Raw genomic sequence first — 21,592 nt, 5'->3', positions numbered from 1 at the left:
TTTACGAGGGTTAAATGTAGACTAATTATTTTAAATATGTTTTCAAATGTGTATGTTTATTTTGAGAATATTGACGAACCAAGCTTTCACTGTCGCCATTTTTGCAGAAAATTGTTTGCGAAGTTGAGGAGGTAAAGGAAGGTAAGCATACGATAAACAGCCAACAAGAACAACGTGAACATCTACTTTCATCTGTTACATAAAGTTTAGATATTATAGCACAAATTATGCGATAACAGAATAAATAACAACGATTTGTTTTGCATAAAAATGGGTTGGAAAACAGGGATGTGTCGGAGAATTTGATCGGGCTTCCAATGAGCGAGGGCTCGGGAGGATCGTGCACAAACGAAGGGCTCGATCAGCCCATGGAGGTAGAATTAGCGTCGTGTGGTGCGGTAGTGTGGGCGCACACGTGTTTTCCGACGGATGACAAAACAGTCAGTGGTGAATTTACTTTTCCAATAGTTTGCCTTGCTTGTGATTGTAGTTTGTCCCAGTCAATTTTTTAAAATTCTGGTTACATATTTTTTGGGACATGTTGGAGGAGCAAGTTTTTTGCTGCATGCTGATCATTTCTCAACGTCTGCCGCTAGAGGGCGCTCTGCATGGTGGATTTGTTTTAGGTTTTAAAATCCAGCTTTTTAAATGGCAGTCAGCAGCATGACACTTGGCTAGCTGAATACACATTTGATTTAAATTGGTTTTGGAGATTCTTGATGAAAGAATTTGTCAAAAAAAGAAGTAACTCACACAAAAGACTAAAGCTACAAACCCCGAGACGGATGATTAGACTAAATTTGGTTAACCATTTCGACCCTACTAACTAGCAGAGTCTTTTTTTTTTTTCTCTCTTTTTTTGCATTTATAGTACATTGGTTGGTAAGTCGTTTGCAACAGCTTATTTTATTTTCTAAATTTGGTTAGTGTAAAAAACTTGAAAGCCGTCTCATTATTTTGTCAACCTTGAATTGAAACTTTCTAGGTCCATTTCTCTAACTTTTAAACCTTTGTTTCTGTTGATAATGAAAAGCAAAATTTTTCATAGAGAAGAAGCAATATTTTTCATAGAGAAGATACTTCTGGAAGTAAATGATACTTTGAATTTGAATTCTCTGCAACCAGGCATTTCTCAATAAATGGATAAATTTGTAAATTAGGCTAAAACTGTATTATTAAATGGGGCAAACGTCTTCTGAAACTTTATATCCCAAACTTGGCTGTTTGATACTGCCCTGTTTCCACAACCTGATTCAACGAAAGGAGATGTATCTTTTACAGCCGTTTTACCATTGTGGACACGGTAGGCCTACATGTTAACTATGTACCTTACCTCAACCATCTGACATACACAGGCCTACACAGCCAGTTGTTCTTAATGCGAAGGGAGAATCATAACCAATTATGCTGACTGGTTTAGCCTGGATGCTGGATGCAACAAGATCAATAGATTGAACAAAGCCTTTTTGCTCTCTGCCAAGAACAAAATCCAACAATATTTTATAGTTGGTTGTTGGGTTTTGTTTTGTTAAACCAACCTTGATACAATCTTTCCAACTTCTCAAATATTAAGGCAATGTTCTCAATCAACAATTTAATAGCACACTAAACTTGCTTGTGCCATTCGTGGTCCTTTCTCTATGCTTATGCTTAACAAATCTGATGTTTTAGTGTAATGGCCGGAGCATCATGAAACAAACCTCAAGGAAAGGGGCAAGTCAATTTATTTCAAATAAAAAATATACTGCTGCAGTAGAAGTAATTCAAGACAAAGACACAGGAACAAAACAAAAATGGCCTCCTAGACCCTGTTAGCTTCGAGGCCTACAAACTTCTGGATCTTTAGGAAATAAGATCGGCCTAACTGCAAGCTGGTAGAGATATACATACAGACAGTTGCATTGGAGGCGTTTCAAGAATAGTTATGCAGATCTTTTTAGGAATTACACACATAAATGTCATTATAAGCTATGAACACTGCATACATTACGTACTGAACACAGCACAAATACATAAATACAGCTGAACAGAAAATCATACTAAGTTCCAGCAGATTGCAAAGAAGTGTGACAGCTTCCGTTTAGGTTTTGTTTTGCACGTAAACTCTACACTTAACTAGTAGTGCAAACGATACAAAAGTCTGTTAGAGGTTTTGTTTTGGATGGTCAGGGTTTTTCTTTTCTGTATTTTTTCTTTATCATCCAAGAGATTTTCCTAAGTGCTGCAATGCTTATAGAATAATACATTCATGGAGGAGAGTGGTGTTAAATTAGACTGCAATTTTCTTCAATCTGTAGTGTCCCGAAATCATTGCAATATAATGGATTCAACTTTATTAAATAATCTGGAGGAGGACACAGTGAAGTCAACGAACAAGGATGTATTTCGCAATGTTAAGCAACAATTAAAGTATTGTATTTGACCAAGGAAGATAAAAGAATATCTGACATTGACAACAGACATTTCTCCAATGGCAATGTTAAAATACAGTTCAGTGGAAATGCAGTTAAAATTCCAGCTTGTGATCGATTGATATGCCCCCAACGAGTGTCCGTGCTGATATCCGTGCCGATATCCTAATTGCAGTTTGTCAATCTTGACTAGTTTCATTTAAGAGAGAGAACTACAACAGGGTGAGTAGTGACAAGACCAATTTTCTGTTGTTGATCGGAACACGCCATTTTGAGTTCTGAATAAACCATAACTATCCTGTTGGTAGATGTGACCATCGCAACTTACCGCTTCATGCAGACGAGCTCTTCAAACAGGCCTGGAATTGAAACTTTGAGAAGGCAAGGCCATCTTGCAAAGGGCACTTTTTATTGGTGATACGTAAAAACTGAGGGAAAGTTGTGAAGGGACACCAATTGAACAGGGGCAAAAAAGCCATAACATAATATGTGGTCTCTGTGTGATTCTAGGCCTGCCCCAATTGGTGTCATACCAGACTGAGGCTCATGTACAAAGAAACACAAATTCTCCAAGCTTGACATCCACACTAAAATTTATAATTCTGTATTGAGACTACCGTCTTTCAGGGCTGTATGCTTCGTTTTTGAAAGGGCAAGGGCACCAAGGCATTTTTTTCTTGGTAAAGGGCACCCTATGATGAAATTGCAAATTTGTACTGGAGCATTTCAAGGGCACCAAGGCAATGACCAGGGGACACGGAGGCAATCGTCTTCGTTGCCTTCTTGAAATATCAGGCCTGGTCTTTAAATGATAAAGAAAACGAAATAGGCAAAGTTATGCAAGCGTAAATTATACCGCAGTAATTATACCAAGTTACAACCAACAGGATAGATAGATGGTGGATCGCTTGACAACTGACATCACATGTTTACAAAAAAGTCTACAAGGTAAACTTTAATCTGTAGCAGGCAGAATGTGTGCACAAATGGGAGCAACAGTAGTACCATGTAATCAGTGAGCAGCTCTTAAGTTTTAGTCAACTGTTTCACTTCTGCAATGTACTACTTAATTGCAAAATGCAAGAGGGAAATGACAATTGTCCTAACCTGCACACGGACACTTACATTAGCTGTGATCTGAACAAGGCAAACTTATGTAAACTGTGAAGTCAATGTTGTCATTCGTGAGTTGCTCCAAATCCAAGTTACCTAACAAAACCTACAGCACTATTGTCATTAGCCTTGCTCAAGGCAGTCGCATTATTCGCTCCGAAAAGACGCCGCTGTAAACCCACCCGTATACCCTGTACGTGGTGCGTGCGATCACACCGCATGACCCACCCGTATACACACTGTCACATCGTACGACTACTGTGCACACAAGTCATCCGCACTCGAACCACTAACCGCATGCGGAGGCCGTCAGGCTGATGGCCTTGTCGGGTCTGTGACTTACGGGTTTAATGTGTTTCATGAACAAATTTCCACTAGTGGAAAAAATGTGGGGGCTCTCGGATATGCTAGTATGCAGCCCATGAATATGTATATCTTTCATCAGACCTATCAGACAACACAGGATGTGAGGCAAATGAGTTATTCATTTTGACGTCCAATCACGCACTTCCCTTATCACGACCTTTGAGCGTCCGTGGTGGTGATGTGTGATGTAAACATGTCTCGTCTTTTCGCGGGCATTATGGTAATGAGCTGATCCTGGGAACTCTTCGCTTATTATATAGTAATGAGGTCAGTGGCTTCAACACAGACCCCACAAGGCTGACGGCCGACACATGCGGATAGTGTACGGGGGCATCGTGTCGTGCGATGTTACTCACAGTGAATACGGGTTGGTTTTTCTACAGCGGCGGTCTTTTTTCGGAGTGAATAATTCGACTGCCTTGAGCAAGGCTATATTGTCATAGCCTATCGTATCGGACTATCATTAAAGAAGCCAGCAATTTCCCATCCCTCAAACCCACATTTTAGATTGGGAAGTTTGCAAAGGGGTGTGCATGAACATCATGCAGGCCATTGCCAAACAATAGACTTGTCCACAAGTTGTGATAGCCTAATGCACTCAGATCACTGCTTTCGTATATGTGTACATGTATGAATGCTATCACCACGACAAACGTTTTACAACTTTACCAGTTCACTGCTATCACCGAGTTGTATTTATGTATATTGAAGACCTATTTCTATTTTATATTATGTTTGGACTTTGATTGATTTGAATAATGGATGTATCAAACCATTCATTTATGCATTTTGTTCGACCTCCCGGAGTTTTTTTTTTGGGGGGGGGGGTGGTCTGGTTACTTCACTGGCCAGAAGATTCCTAACATTCACCTTTTGACTAATGACGTTCCACACTTGCAATGCACGCAACTGTACATTATTCTGAAAAATGTAAAGGTTCATTTTGCAGGAGTGTGTGAATTTAGTGGATATTGAAAAGGCTATTTTTCCACATACACTCGGCTACTGTATTTTTTAGGTTGTGCTTCTTGACTGTGTAAATAGAAAAATTGCAGGTGCCAAATTTATAGTGGCTTCTTATATAGACGATATGACCTATGTTTACATTCAAAGCGCCCTGTGTTGACAAAACACTGTAGTCATCACGTAGTTGTGGTAAGATTGCCCGGCGGTATGCGCGCGAATCATGTTATGGTTTCGAGCCCTCAAATCCATCACTCTGTGACGCTTACCTTGTTATAATTTATCCTGCAAGGTACATTATTGTAGCACCATGTAATGGTTTACATAGTGCCAGGTGCTGTGCACAATATGCAGCCATTCAAACCAGGATGGTCAAGTGCCTTGCTTTTAAAGTCTAATAAGTGTCAAGCAGGGTTGTAGCTAGACCAATTTTAGTGGTGGGCAGTGAATCCAATTTTTTTTGGAAGTCCACTGAGGGCAAGGGGATCAACAAAATTATTCATGTTTAATTATGGGACCATTGTTGCTGAAGTGGGGGCAGGTTCCCAAGCTGTTCGTGTTATGGGGCCATGCAATTAGTTGAATGGCCTTTGGATTGTGTTCTTTCTCCTTATCAATAGCTGTGTCTCAGACCAATGCAAAGTGGACAATATTTGAAATCTGTGCCGGGCGACATAATGTATTTTTCTCAGAGTACTGGGCAAAAATTGTGAGTCCTGGCTCCTGGGCAGGCCCTCCCAGCACTGCCACCGTGGCTACAACACATGTGTCAAGACTTGGACTCAAACCCGAACCCACAGTCTGCTGATTAGAAACCTCAGCGCTTGAGTCCGGTAATCTCATCCGCCTCCGTGTAGTATACCAGTCAGCAACACAATCTGATTCAATGCTCCTTTAAAAGGCAACAAAATCTACTGAAACCTGTCACCACAAAGATCAGTAAGTCACAGTGTTGGAAGAAGTCAGGCGTACCTATGATACAAGAATCAACAGATTTTTAATCAAGTAGCCAAATAAGACTCAAATTTTTTAGATAGAAGGAGGTGAAGATGCTGAGCCTTTTTAACATTCTGGACTTTTTCGGGAAAAAATGGCTCAAAGGAGTTTGCATTAAGGTGAATTTTAGTTGGATTTATCACATAGATAACTATAATCATTCGCAACAGAGTAATTAAAGCAATGTAAATTCTTAAACGTAAAGGTAACCAAAAGAAGACTCAACCTAGTTTGCTGTTGTCTAGATCGGCGACGTTCATTTAATTAGCGTCAATTGCCGATATCGCAACACAAATTACCGGAAAAGAGATGTCTGTTTCACGAAAACATCGGGATCAAAATGGACGTCTTGACATTGATGGCTCTAGGACCCGGCCTCATTTGTGAAATGACGTAAAGAGCCTGCATTGAACAGTGAACACCTGTGCAAGCCGAACAACCCGAACATGACAACTGTCGTTACCAAACCAACTCGTCCAGATGGTTATAAGCGCTTTACCCATAATACAATACATACACTGTACACAGTTCCAGTAAACATCACTTAACCTCAGTGTAGGGCTAAATGTAGGTACATGGACCATACACAAACTCTGTCGCTGAACACTTCATTATATATTTTGCAAATTAGCCTCGTGTTGATCTGCCTGGTCTTTTTTTCTGGGGAGCAAGTGCAAAATCGTCAAGACCCTGTTTGGATCCAGATACATGTATGTAGATTTGCCCAGTCCTTTTGAGTCAGCCTCCAAAACGGCAAATGTAACGCCCTCTTTAGTGATTTGAATATATGTAAAAAACAGAGTCGCCAATCAGAATTAGTTTGCTGTCGATGTGGTTGATGTGCTTGGTTTAACTGAATTCACTGTTATGAGAAGTTTTGAATGATAACCATGCTGCCATGGTGTGATCTCAGTCATGCTGTTTGGATTTACGCCATATACAGTAGACGTTTGCGTTTTAAGTTTTAAGTAGACTTTGCAAAACCATGGGGTTTTAGCGCCCCATGGTAAGGAGGTACATGTAACTGGGCTAACGTTATGTAAGCTCATTGTTTTATCTCAAATACGGCTGAAGATGTGCTTTCACTGTGACCTGAAAATGTCTATTTATGTGTTGAAAATCTATCATCACATTTACATATTTATGGCTCAAATTGGGGTGGGGGAAAAATGCCTAAGACTTCGTAACTCAAAAAATTGTCTGGCCGGCCTGGCCCTGAAGTTATTCTACAAGATGCGTTGAACAAGCACTAATACATTTGTCTTATTGTAAATATTCAGATTCAAAGAAAAAAAACTTCCATAAAGATATTCCACAATGAGGTGTTATTAATTAGTTGAATAAAACCCCACCAGACTGTCGGTCGGACTTCTCCGGTCATGAGTTTAATGGCCAGGTCCACGTGCTAAATTCACTGGCCTCGGGCCGGTGGTCAAGTGTTAATATTGATACCTAATATTGTAGTGGTTCAGTGAGATGAAGCTTTTCAGCTTTTAAATCAGTAACACACAAACATGTTCAGAGTTGCAACAGTCACTGAGCAGGAGCATCCTTAACGAACACTATTACATGCATGGCAGATACTTTAATTACCACATATTTGGTCTTGTTTTTTCCCACACACAAAATGGAGCATATTTAGCAATCTCGTATGCACTAATTAACCAAACAATTAACAATATGTCCTATTATTAAATTTGTAATAAGACTGCTTGATTCAACTGTGAACAAGTAAAAACCTTGATTATAATCGAATCACATCATTCCCTGTGGATATTAAATTAAAAATTGATGTGGATTTAATTTAATTTAACTTAATTATGGCTTCTTATTTTGTGCTCATAACTGTCACTTAGTGACGCTCAAGGCGCTTCATTATTCAGTATTTTCCTGCAAGTTATTGTGGATCTCTGCTTTTAAAGTATCATTTATGATTTACAAGGTGCTGTGGCGCAATATGCCGCCAATCAGACCAGGAACACCGGGTGAAGCTCTTCTCATTTTGATAAGTGCACTTGGTTCTTTTTATTTGCATTACACAATACACAGGACCAATGGCTTTACGTCCCTTTCATGATGGATGCAGCAATAATGGTTAATTGTTTGCTTAAAGACACAAGTGTCACGACTGGGACTCGAACCCACATTCTGTTGTTCAGCAGAACACCAGAGCTTTGAGTGTGGTGCTCTTAACCGCTAGACCATTACACGCCACACTGTTCCTTCACTATAACTGTTCCAAAGACCAATATTGTGAGATATTCAACTAGCTGACTCACACTGAGTTCTTCGTGCATTACACAACAGCTTTACGTCCTATCTTGCTAGAGGACACAAGTGTCACAACCAAGGTCGAACACATACTCTGCTGAACAAAAACACCAGAGCTCGAGTCCGATGATCTTATCCACTCGGCCGCGACACGTCATGTGTGATACTCAATCGAGGGGGGATATGTTTCAAAATCAAACATGTAAGGTTTGGAGTCTTGGAGAGGGTTGCAGATCAATAGAGCACTATTATACTGACCACAAACATTACAAAGAAGACACACATCAATAGTCTGTTCATTGTTTTTTGATTTTGCTTTTTGCCTTTTAAGTCAATGGAGGACAATTACAGTTGTAAGTTGGCTGATGTTAAAACTTGACTTAAAGGGTCTATGTAACTTTTGTAGGACAAAAAACACAATGTCCACAGATTTACACTTAACTTACACGGTTAAAAGATAATGATAGTAGAAAGCTTCCCTGAAAATACTATGTGCTGAGGTGCTGTAGTTTTTGGGAAATGAGTAAAACAATGTCATGAAAATAATTTTCGTCTCATGAGACGAAAATTATTTGAATAATTTACAAACGTATTTTCATGACATTGTTTTATAACTCATTTCTCAAAAACTACAGCACCTCAGTAAGTAAGATTTGAAGGGAAGCTTTCCACTATCATTATCTTCAAACCCTGTAAGTTTAATGTAAATCTATGGACATTTTGAAATAGTACCCAAATCCTTTAAACGAAAAAGAGAGCCTTGATCAGGAAATGGAAATATAGAAATGTAAACTCAATATCTGAACAACACTTCGATACATAACTTGATACTTGTTTATAGTTTCTCAATTTAAAGACAATTTTGATATGTGACCAATAGATCACTAAAGGCAAATTTTGAATGGAAAAAGCACACTCTTGAGAACCTGATCTGACAATTTAACACTAGCACATACATGAAGATGCATTGTACAGAAACAATTTCTACGTTACACCTAACTGATCAGAAACACCAGAGTTGAATTCGGTGCTCTTAACTACTCAGCCACGACACTTCCACACACTTGTTTACAATCTGACTACATTCTCAGAGTCTAATCAAAATGTAATAAGCAAGGCTCATCTTCTAATGCTGTGGGCTATATTGAATCAAGCTTCTCAATCACTCCTCTCATCTCCTCATGATGGTAATAACAATACTGGCTTGGCTTCTTATCTAGAGCTGATATGTGAACTCAGTGACGCTCAAGGCGCTTCAGTATTAAGTATATTTTCCTGCAAGTTATGGCGGAGCTAGGTTTTTCATTAATGAGACCAGTTTCTTCTCATAGCACCTTGTAATGTTTTTCAAGGCGCTGTGGTGCAATATTCTGCAACTGGCCTATTGGGAAATCTGTGTTGCATTGGGTTTGGAGTCGGAGCATTTTGATATGTCTGGAGTATCAACTTTTAGTGACCGAACTGTCATGTAGCTAAAGAGGAAATAAATTTTTGGGTGGCGAGACATTCTCTTCTCTTGAAAGTCGTTTGATTCTATAAAAAAAAAGGCACATAGCTTGTTGTAGATCTTGTGCATTATTGATAACGTTGTGACAAGCCTGTGAAAGCATACGGGCCTGTATGCTTCATTTTTGAAAAGGAAAGGGCACCTCCTTGGTAGAGGGCACCCTATGAGGAAGTTGTAAATTTCTACTAGAGCATTTCAAGGGCACCAAGGCAATGACCAGGGGGGCAAGGAGGCAATCGCCTTCGTTGCCTCCTTGAAGCATCAAGCCTGAGCATATTTCATTCTTTCTACTTGCGTTTTCAAACTAGTGGTATAGTGATAAAAGGAGAGTTTAAAGAATTTAAACATCTTTTGAGTGTTAAATCCAGTTCTCCCAAAGCATGAAGGCCAAGTCATGCTACAGCGATAACGAGAACGATAACGATCACGACGCACAGAGAACGTATTGTATTGATTGAATAGCTCCACGCAGAATACGCACACGCTCATTTAACCAATAGAATGTGTTCTCTTTGCGTCGTTATCATTAACATTCTCGTTATCGCTGCAGTGGGACCGACCGGGCCTTTAGTTTATCTGTTTTACAACTGTCCAACACTTCATACTCGCTTACACTTTTAAATCTGCCACATCAGAATTGACTTGGAACTATATGTAGGCGTCATGGGATTTGACCCATCGAGCCATGTTCATACTTCCTGTGAATGAAAAGCAAATTTTTACATCACAGTTTTCGCCGCGAATATTTTTGCTGGAGTTGAACTGTAGTCAACTGAATTGTTTGAGGCACATTTGAGACGTCAAAATTTGTATCGCATTCGCAGGAAGTATGAACAGGGCTTTACTGGGTCAATTTGAACTGGACGTTGTGTAAAGCTTACCCTGAAATGGGTCGAAATGACTCAGAATCCTAACTTGGAAAAAGATCAGACCCCTTGGTCGCGGAATCTGAGTCAGTTTTGACCTGGGAGTTTTTAGAGTGTAGAGTTTTAACATGTAACTCTGTTATTGTTGAAACTGCTTTACAGTGTTTTAAGTATTAACTAATAATAATAAAACACAGCATTTGTAAGGCGCACTTTCTCTGTAAACATTCAAAGGCCCCGGTCCAGGTCAATAGAAGAGATCTCAACTAGGCCCTATGTAATTAATCATTTACTTTTTCCAGAAGAGTAATAACAGTTTGCATTTTTATGAAATACACAAAAATTATTGGCCGAAACTTTCACAGGCATTTTAATTATGATTTGGGGTTGAACAAAGACAAATTGACAAGAAGTATGCTCTAATAAGTGAGTCACATGTATCAAGCCCTATTTTGACAATATCTTTGCTCTAGATCTCAGTGGTGGGTGGGTTGGTTGGGTGGTGGGTGGGGAGGTCAGGGGGGTTGTTATTCAGAAGCCATTCAGTCATAAACTGCCATGTAGCCAGGGTTCACACCCAAGTTTTTGCGATGGGGTATCAGCAGCCAGGGGATCAACTTAAAGGGAATGCGACTATGTTTCAAATAACAAATCAGAAGGGAAACGGACTTGATAAACTTGAAAATTTATGTTTAGACAAAACAAACAGACTACAGTGGGATTTGAACCAACGACCTCCGGATCAGCGTGCTGGTGCTCTACCAACTGAGCTATGAGCATCTCTTGTAGTTAATATAGACAAGAATAGAAGTTATCTCACCAATTTGACTTATTTTTTTAGAATAAGTCAACTTCTATTGATTTTGTACTTTGTTTTTAAATTCTTTAAGACTCGCAATAAGTCTATCTCCGGTGACCATTTGACAATACCAGAGGGTATTGTCAAAAGGTCACGGGAGATAGACAAAATCTGTTGTCAGCAGTAACAGACATGCGCAGCTGCAATTCCGAATAGGCTTATAGTTATCTGTCCCTCAAAAAACGTCTCTGAGACCTGACACCCCCCCCTCCCTTTTACATGATGTAGAATGGCCCAGCTTAGGATTTCAATGAAAATGACTCCCCAGGTCATTGCACTTTTGAAAAATGATTAATTTAGTCATAAGAGGCAAATTTATTATTTGGTAATCAATGGATGGCTAAATAATATCCTTTTCAAACTTAAACTAATGGAACAGTGTAGCAAGGTTGGAGCCCTGATTTTAAAGAGAAACAGAAACAACTATTATGGACCCCTTGCATGAACCAACCAGTGAACTTACACACGCCTATCCTGCCTGCTATTTTGGGTGTCAAAATGCGAAAAGGAGCCTCCCAAAATGGATGAGGCGAATTGTGCGAAGGTCTTTTCTTGAGTTTTATAAAAAGTCAACCTCCGAAAAGGCACTAACAATTTTCATCATTTTCGGGAGTCTTTCTTGTGTACATTTCGACTCCCAAGAATGACTGGCAGGATAGCATAAGGTGCGAAGTAATGTGCTCTTACTGCTAAAAATTTGTTGACTGCCCAACATTGTCTTTTGAGGTTTGGGAGGGACGAGTTATTTGTTGCATATAATAGAGGTTTTTGTGCTCTTAAAGTAAGCCAATGTTATATATTTCATCTTAACTTTGGACGCCACCTTTATTATCAACAATCAAAACTCTGCCATTGAAGAGAATGTAAAAAAATTTGTGGTTATTATTATGTGGGCCATTTAACATGGTCTAGATGCACAAAAACGACGGGATACGTTGGCTTGTGTGCCTTTTGGTGTGAGGTGAGCCTGCAGTACCCTCTGAAAAGACTGATTAACTTTGGCATACTGTACCTGAAGAATAACAGATTTGTGACCTCGCATTAATAATTTCACCACAAAAACAGTGGCTTCATGAAAAGAAGACCTGCCATTGGCCGATAGTTATGTGATGTGTACACATGTATGAGTTTCCATTGTTCTACTTCTTTGGTTGCGGCCAACCAAGGAGTCTGTACGCAAATTTCATCGACCGTCTCCATTCAATAGGATGACTACAAAAAAAGTGGGCACGAGAGAGGGAGGGTTGTTCTGAATGAGTATCACTTTTCTTTTTCCGAAGCATTTACGCAACCACCACTGACCAACTTTTTGCAGTCTGATTTTTTTGTAAGTGTCAACTTCGCCGTCGCTCCAAGGTTTCAAAATAGTGTCTGTGGATAATCTTTAACGTTAGCATTTCGAGGGAGGTTACGAAGACGAGTAGAATTCATAATCGCCTAGTGTGGAAGCCGACAAATAGGCACCATTTACAAAATAACTACAGATGTTGGGTTAGATTGGAAGATCAAACCTACCTAGCTTTTTGTCGCGTCTAGAAGTATTTTTAATTATTTTTGGCTTCACCTCTTCAATATCCTTCCAACCTGATTCTACAAAATATGCTCAATCTTTATAAGCTTTTGGAACAAAAGCAACTTTTAACTAATTAGTTGTGGACCATCTAAAATCAACAAACAAATTTTTTAGAGGATCACCTCATTTATATTGTAATGAATGGATATTCTACAAAAGCCCAAAATGTGCCACTGAAGTAATAATTATCAGCAGGTAATTGTTTCAAATTAGTAATCCATTAAAATGAATTAACTCAGTATTGCGAATTATTAATCCATTAAAAAGATCTAACCATTTTGTTTAGGTAAACAAAATGACTAAATCGTAATTGTGAATAAAGAAATCTGTTGTTACAAATTAATGAATCTGTGCTAAGATTCATTAATTTGTTTAAACAAAATACTATTTGATATTTATAACAAATTAACAATTGGCCTACCTCCATGGTGTGATTGTATGTCCATGTGTGAATTCATGACTTCGGCAGTATCTATGGCCAAAAAGTTATGGCGGGCTATAATGCCGGAATGCTGAAATGACACTCTATAATTCACACTGGTTGAAGTCATAGCAATCGCCCTAGCCGTACAGTCGGACCATGGAGATGGGTCAATTGATAATACATCAAAACAGAATTGAATTTAAAAAAAAAAATTGATTATTTTCCATATAATGCTAATCTGAAAAATCAAATAAATAATTCCTTGATTCAATGATTCAATATAATGAATAACTAAATTGCAAGACGAACTAGTAGTTCGCTGTATTAGATAACTACTTCATAACAACAGATTATTAATTCGCAATATCAACTTAGTGCCTGCAGATAAACTTGAGGGGCTTGATTGGACTTTCGTAGATGAGCTTTTGCAAAATGCCTTGAGATTCTGTGAAAAAAAAATCAATTGTGCTGCTAATTTTGTTTCAGAGACCACCTTATGTTATAAATTATTTTCCATAAAAAGAACATCGTCGTTTGTCTGCATATTTCTACAGATTTCCTGAACCACATTTCCAGCTACCTACCATCATGACAATAATTCTCAGGATGCAGAAGCTGCCATGGTCGGCAACGTCCATGGACATCCGGCGATATTTCAACGGACTTAGTATCCCTGATGGCGGTGTTCACATAGTCGGCGGAGAGGCGGGCGATGTCTTCATCGCCTTCTCATCGGATGAAGATGCCCGCAGAGCAATGCAGACACAGAACCGGCCTCTTTGCGGAAACAAGATTGACCTGATGCTGAGCAGTAAAAATGAGATGCAGGAGATAATTGCCCACAATAGAGCCGTAGCCCAAGTTAAGTCAGATCCGTTCCAGCATTCTCAAAGCCCTGCCCCTTCTAATCAGCCTGCGATGCAATCTGTTGGAGACTCCCTTAATCCGACCAGAGATCTTCCAGGTTTTAAAGACCCCTTGGAGACTCAACATCATTCTAAACTAACCCTCCCAAGTGAACTTGTACTCGCGCTTGGTCAAAGTTCCCAAATTGGAGAAATTTTCCCCGGTGGTTCTCCACTTCCAGGGAAAATCTCTGATCTTTTATCTAGTTTCAGCAGGAAAAGGGATGATGTTCCCCAAAATGAACAAAGGGAGCCAGAAGGTATTCAGCGTGGAACACCAATGCGCCATGATGCCAGGCCATTTGTTGGCGATAAGGATGTGCAATTTGCAGACCAGGCGAGGGGAAGCGCATTTAGAAACCCTGAAGAACTTCAAAGGAACATGGAGGGCTCCGGTGACATGGATTCACGTATTCCATCAGAGAGAAGGCCACCTCTTCTTCGTGAACCTGGCAGGCCATCAAGATTTCAGCAAGGCCCTGATGATCAGTCGAAAATATCTAGGCCACCATATGGACAATACAATGAAGAAGAGGATGATCGTCGCAACAAACGATTTAAGCCGGGAGCTGAGCATAGTCCATCACCACGTCCTTTTGATCAGGGTCTTCCACACCTTAAAGAAGCACTATTGAGTGACCCAAACCAACCACAGGAAAGATTCGGGGACAAGAATTGGGACAGACCATTTGATAGACCTGAACCAGGGTTTCAAGATAATTTCAGAGAAAATGCATACTTAGGAAATTCTGGGCCAAGTGATCACAGAAGCGGCTTCGGTCCAGGTGACCAAGGAAACCAGAGAGGTCAAATGTTCGAGGATGGCGGTTTATATGGACCAGAGGGTCGCCGAAATCAGAAGGACTTAGGTGTTGAAGGGGGACGACATGCTGGAGATCCATTCGGCCTGAATGATCCTTTCAATGTTGATAATTCCAGAGGAAGTAGTAGAGAAAAGGGTAGTGTGGAAGATTACAAGAGGGACAGTGGACCTTTTGATGGTAATGATCGCAATCGGAAATCAGCAGTAGGTCAAAGGGATAACAGACATCCAGCCAACATGGGTATGGGAGGTATTGCAGGCCCTGAACACCAAATGGGTACAAGAGATTATTTGAGGGAAAGCAGCATTTCATCTTCAGTTGAAACTCGAGGAGGCTCATCAGGGCGTATTGGTCGAGATGACCGCAAGTATCCTTCAGATCCTATGGGTTTAGGGAGTCTAATTGGACCTGGTGAGAGGAGGGCTCCTGATGATCGCATGGGTCCCAGTGATAGATGGGGTCCAGGTGATCCCATTGGTGTTGATGGTCGCCTGAGTCCAAATGGTCGCATGAGTCGAGGTGGTGTAGATGACAATGGGACAGGTAGACTCATGGGTCCTGATGGTGTTCATGGTCTTGTTGATAAAAGAGCTCCCAACGACCGTAAAGGTCTTGAAAGTCTGATGAGTATGGGTGATCGCATGGGTCCAGGAGATCGCATGGGTCCAGGAGATCGTACGGGTGATTGCATGGGTCCAGGAGATCGCATGGGTCTAGGAGATCGCATGGGTCCAGGAGATCGCATGGGTCCAGGAGATCCCATGGGTCCAGGAGATCGCATGGGTCCAGGAGATCGCATGGGTCCAGGAGATCGCATGGGTCCTGGAGATCGCATGGGTGATCACATGGGTCAAGAACATCGCATGGGTGGTCACATGGGTCCGGGAAATCACATGGGGCCTGGAGATCGCATGGGGCCTGGAGATCGCATGGGTCCAGACGAGCGCATGGGTCCAGGAGATCGCATGGATCCAGATCGTCCAATAGGCCCAGGTGGTCCTATGGATCAAGGAAGTCGCAGAGGTCCTAATGAACGTATGGGTCCTGTTGGTGATATGGGTGATCGAGGTCTTATGGGTCCTGATGATTACATGGGTCCGGATGGTCAAATGGGCATTGATGATCGCAGGGGTTTTCGTGGTCGCATGAGCCCAGATGAATTTAGAGATGTTGGTAATTACATTGGAGCAAAGGGGCCATCAGATTTCAGGGGATCAACAGAGTATGGAGATCTAGTTGGAAACAGAGGACCAAATGATCGTAACGACCATAGGAGGAGGCCAGGGCCTGAGGGTCAGTGGGAACCAGTTAGAAATAGTGGTCCAGGAAGGTTGGGACCTGATGGACGCTTTGAGCCAGAAGAACGTTTTGGTCCAAGACGTCCCTTGGGTTCAAGGGAATATCAGGAATTTGGTTCAAGAGATTACATGGAGCCTGAAAAGAGACAATTTGATTTGGAAAAAAGAGAAGCTATTGAAAGACCCTTTGAAGAACGTCCTGGACCCCATGATAGGATGGGAAAAGATGAGTTTATGAGATCAAGAGAAGGTGTGGGACCCGAGAATCACTTTCAACGACAGAGTCGTTTCGCACCTGCAGAGGGTCAAATGCGGCAAGAGAATCTAGGTCCAGGAGGGTTTAGAGGAATGGATGATCAAGCAAGGAGAGGTGATGACATGAGAAGAGGTGAGCGTGGCACACCAGGGCCATATTCAGATGAACCAAAACTCCCTTCTTTGCTTGGTGACAAGTTACCTCTGTCCAAACACAGTGAGGAAAGAGAACAGCCTCATGATAGAAGATCAGGTGATGACTGTTGTGTCCGCGTAGTTGGTATGCCGTTGGGTGTCACAGTAGCTGATGTTGTCACCTTTTTCAGTGGTGTACGCATTGCTGATAACAGCATACGGTTAGTTGTTGATAACTTGACCAACAAGCCAAATGGTAACGCTTTTGTTAAGTTTGCCAGTGCAGAAGATGCAACCAAAGCATGTAGACTCCCTCGAAAATTTATGGCAAACAGATACATTGAAGTAGGCCGATGCAAAGAGTATGACTGGATCAATGCCAAGGGTTACAGAGTCCAACCTGAAGCTCTCCCTTCAAAGTTAGAAAAACAAGGAATCCATAGGTCTCGTTCCCGCTCACCACTTCGTTCTACCTGTGTTGAACTAAAGGGGATACCACATCACACTGAAGTCCATGGCATCAAAGACCTTTTTTATGGCACTATTTTATCAAGTGACAAAATTGTAATTTTGACAAGTAGCGATAACACATCTTTAGGAAGTGCATTTGTTGAATTTCCGGATCATCAGTCATTTGATAAGGCACTGCGCAAACGTGATTTGTATATTGGTAGGCATTCAGTGGACATTAGACCAGTCGCTAAAGAAGTGATGAACACACGTATTCTTGAACACAAGAAACGAAACCCAGACAAACAGACAAGATCAGCTTCCAGTTCGAGAGACCCAAAAGATGGCAGCTCCAGAAGTAGAAGTTCTGCATCATCCAGAGACGCAAGGAGTTCTGGAGCAAGAGACCGCGACACAAGGGAACCCAGCTCCAGAGATAAGAGCTCACGCGACCAAGATTCAAGACAGTCATCTTCTAAGCATGGCAGAGACAGTCAAAGGAGCAGTGATAAGGAGCCGAAATCTAGAGACCAGGATTCTCGACAGTCTACACCCAGAAGCAAAGACAACAAAGAAACTGGATCAAGGGTCTCAGATTCTCGAAGTCGTTATTCAGGAGAGTCAAGCAGCTCACAGAAGCGTGATAGCGATCCAAAAAATCAGGACACTAGAAAGTCAGGATCAAGCTCAAAATCAAGTCAGAGAGACTCTGACCAAAAGAACCTGGCAATGTCCTCAAAATTACCAAGTTCTCAACCAGCCATGAAATCCCCGCCAGTCCAGTCAGGACACATTGTTAAGAATGTGACTCCAAAGAAAGAACCCCCTAAGGTACCTGATCACGTTATCCCTGTGGAGATTCCCATCATTCCTGCCAATGAAATGAAAAAACCGAACCCAGATGAGAAATGTTGCATCCACATGCGTAACATGCCGTACAATACATCCGAAGATGAAATACACAGTTTCTTTGATGAGATGAAGCTCAGACCCCTGATGGTGCATTTCTTAATCACACCGGACGGACGACCAAATGGACAAGCCTACGTAGAATTCGCAAATGCTGCTGATGCACACAAAGCCATCGCCAAAACAGATGCTCGCATCCAGGACCGTAGCATCCTGATGGGCATTTTAACAAGACGCCACCTAGAAGAGTGCCTCGCTCAAGGTAGACCTCCACATCCACCTCCTCAAGGGCCACCTGCTGGACCAAGAGGACCACCATTTCACCATCGTTCTCCAGGTGATTACAGACCACCCCTCCTTAACACCCCGGATGGGCGAAGGGATGGACCACCATTTGGAATGAGAGGACCTCCAAGAGGCCCCCGACCTTCTCTACCCCCTATTGAGGTCCTCATCGGACGAAGGTGTGTGGTTGGGGCCAGTAACCTGCCCTTCGATATCCCAATACCAGCCATTATTGATTTCTTCAGTAACCATAATGTTGTGCCTGAAACTGTGAGACTGAAGACCACTGAGCGAGGAAGGACTACTGGAGAAGCCATGGTTGCCTTCAGGACTGCAGGGGATGCTAGTCGGGCCATAACAGATCTGAACGGCAGTGTCATTGGAGGCAGGACACTTCGCTTGCATTTGATGTAAGTAATATTTGTATTCCTCAAACCACCGTATTTTTGACCTCATGAGGGTGCTCTCAAACATGTTTGTATCACTTTCTGGGGTATATTCATTCATACCCAAATTAGTTATTAAAGACCGGAACACATTACCACCACAGACCTCATATCCATTACAGACATGTAGACCTGTGCAGGACTGTGCAGGACTAAAACTGTGCAGGACCAATCGCGTTTACCCTCGGAAGTGATAAAAATACTATTGAGAAAAATACAGCGCATTGCTTTGATTTAACATCATTGTGGTAGACTTTCTTATTAGCATCCTATATCACACAGTAGAGGCTCCATAAAAAAATCATTCATTTCTATGCCATTTGGGTTTGATTATGCATCCACAAGGTTTGTAAGATATGTCATTGGTGCTGTTTAAAGCCTCATTTAAAGCCATTATACACTTTCAGACCAGAAAAAAAGGTCACAGATTTACAAATAACTTACAGGGTTTAATGGTAAAAGACTTCTCTTGAAATATTTTGCCATGAAATGCTTAACTTTTTGAGAAAACGTTAAATTAATTCTCGACATCGAGAATTACGGATTTATAGTAAACACATAAAAACGTGCGAAAACAACGTGGGTTATCCCGTTATTTTCTCCCGACTCCGACGACCGATTGAGCCTAAATTTTCACAGGTTAGTTATTTTTATATATAAGTTGTGAAACACGAAGTGTGGGCCTTGGAAAATACTGTTTACTGAAAGTGTCCACTCGCTTTAATGGGGTTGGCAGGTGTTTTGTAGCTTTCTTGCACTGTCATCATGAAAATACAGTCATCTATCTTCAATTATGCAGATGCCCTCATTCAAATGTGCAGCAAAAAAATAGATAAACACCATCTGTCATGGTGTTGTATTTCGCTATAAGGAAGTTCTGTGAATTGTTGGTGTAAGAAATGTTAACCCTTTGTTTTGATAATATATCTGTACACCTTTGGGATGTTTAAAGAAAATGGACACTATTGGTAGTTGTCAAAGACTAGTTGGTGTAACTCACCATATGCACAAAATAACAAACCTGTGAAAATTTGAGCTCAATCGGTGGTCGAAGTTGCGAGATAACTATGAAAGAAAAAACACCCTTGTCATACCATGGTTGCTTTCAGATGCTTGATAGAGACCTCAAATTCTAAATCTGAGGCTCTTAATCAAGTTCGTGGAAAATTACTTCTTTCTCGAAAAGTACATCACTTCAGAGGGAGCTGTTTCTCACAATGTTTTATACTATCAACCTCTCCCCATTACTCATAATCAAGAAAGGTTTTATGATAATAATTATTTTGAGTAATTACCAATAGTGTCTGCTGCCTTTAACCAAAAAGTACAAATAATAATATTGACTGAAGCTTTAAAAACATATCTCAATCTGCCATCCATGTACATGTACATGTATGCATGGCCTTTTTGTTTTTCTTTGTTTTGTCTTTTTTCATATAGATCATAGTTGTTCTGTTTTATGTATTCAAATGTTATGTTCACATCCCACAGGAAACCATAATTATCTACGCACCTGTTGCGATAGTGAGCCTGGAGCTGTAAAACGGAGAAGAATGCTCAAGTGAAAGGGCCACTCTTTCCAGTGAAATGTACTCGTCGTTTAAAACTTTCATTTTTTTAAAGTACTTTTTTAAAATGTGATTATGGGATGGAAACTTTATCCAAATCAACCCTTGCTCTCTAAAAAAGTTATTAAGTTAAACCATTGCCAAATGCTTCACTGTAAACAGTTGTTTGCAAATTCAATGGTTAAAGCCATTATACACTTTCGGTACAGAAAAAAAAATTCACAGATTTACAAATAATTTACAGGGTTTACAGAAGGTAATGGTGAAAGACTTCTCTTGAAATATTATTCCATGCTGTACTTTAAAAAAAACATTAAAACAATATAAATTCTTGATAGCGCGAACTACGGATTAATTTGAAACACATGTCATGACACGGCGAAACGTGCAGAAACAAGAGTGGGTTTTCCCGTTATATTCTCCAGACTCTGATGACCGATTGAGCCTAAATTTTCACAGGTTTGTTATTTTATATATAAGTTGTGATACACGAAGTGTGGGACGTGGACAATACTGTTTATCGTCAGTGTATAATGGCTATAAATCGTTTACTTTAAACGTTTCAGCTTCCAAGCTCTTTGGTTATTCTTTTATAGCATACATATATGTACATTCTTTTAGAAACATAGGTGCTTCAACTTTTTGCTTACCCAATATACCTTTTGTATAAAGAAACAAGCTTTCGATTAATGTCATTGCAGTAGTGCTGTACAAAGAATTTTGTTGTAAGACTTACATGTAGTAGTTTAGCTCACTTGTATATTCTAGTTTTGGCTTCTTTGTATGACTCTGTGAACGAAGTAGTTAACGAAAAAGAAATCATATTAATAATGTAGTAGGGATTCCGCTGACATGTGCATGAAAGCTGATTCCACAAAGTGATATAGAGTTGGGGTTCAAGTTGGAGTAAGTTTTTAATTCCTTAATGTGGGACAATTTTGTCCTGTTTTTTTTGTTTGCTCATTTACATTCAACTTTAATAGAAACAAATATTCATGTTTTCAGCTAGAATACTACACATTGATGACACTTTGCATTATATCTTCCTACATGTACTTGCCGGTATGTGTTTTTGTACAGATACTTTAATGAGTGTAAAAAGCATTCTTTGTTTTATAATTTTGCAGGCAGGTTGTCTTTTTAATTTGTTTCTCTTTGCCTTTTAAGA

The 21,592-nt window shown here is 40.5% G+C and overlaps 1 protein-coding gene across 2 annotated transcripts; it reads left to right on the top strand.

The window, feature by feature from the left end:
* The first annotated feature begins 105 nt into the window (after nt 1-105).
* On the top strand, nt 106-20,676 carry LOC117289144. Of its 2 annotated transcripts, none has more exons than XM_033770137.1 (3): nt 106-141; nt 13,904-18,820; nt 20,348-20,676. In XM_033770137.1, exons 2-3 carry the CDS (start codon nt 13,938-13,940, stop codon nt 20,355-20,357), a joined length of 4,893 nt encoding a protein of 1,630 aa, XP_033626028.1. In that variant the 5' UTR covers nt 106-141; nt 13,904-13,937; the 3' UTR covers nt 20,358-20,676. The 2 variants fall into 2 exon arrangements, with proteins under 2 accessions (XP_033626028.1, XP_033626027.1); XM_033770136.1 differs by lacking the exon at nt 106-141 and adding an exon at nt 358-440.
* Nucleotides 20,677-21,592: the final 916 nt, after the last annotated feature.

Source organism: Asterias rubens, chromosome 4 (assembly GCF_902459465.1).
Source record: "Asterias rubens chromosome 4, eAstRub1.3, whole genome shotgun sequence".
Lineage (NCBI taxonomy): Eukaryota > Metazoa > Echinodermata > Asteroidea > Forcipulatida > Asteriidae > Asterias > Asterias rubens.
Note: the sequence above shows the minus strand (reverse complement) of the source record. Positions and strands in the feature narration are given on the sequence as shown.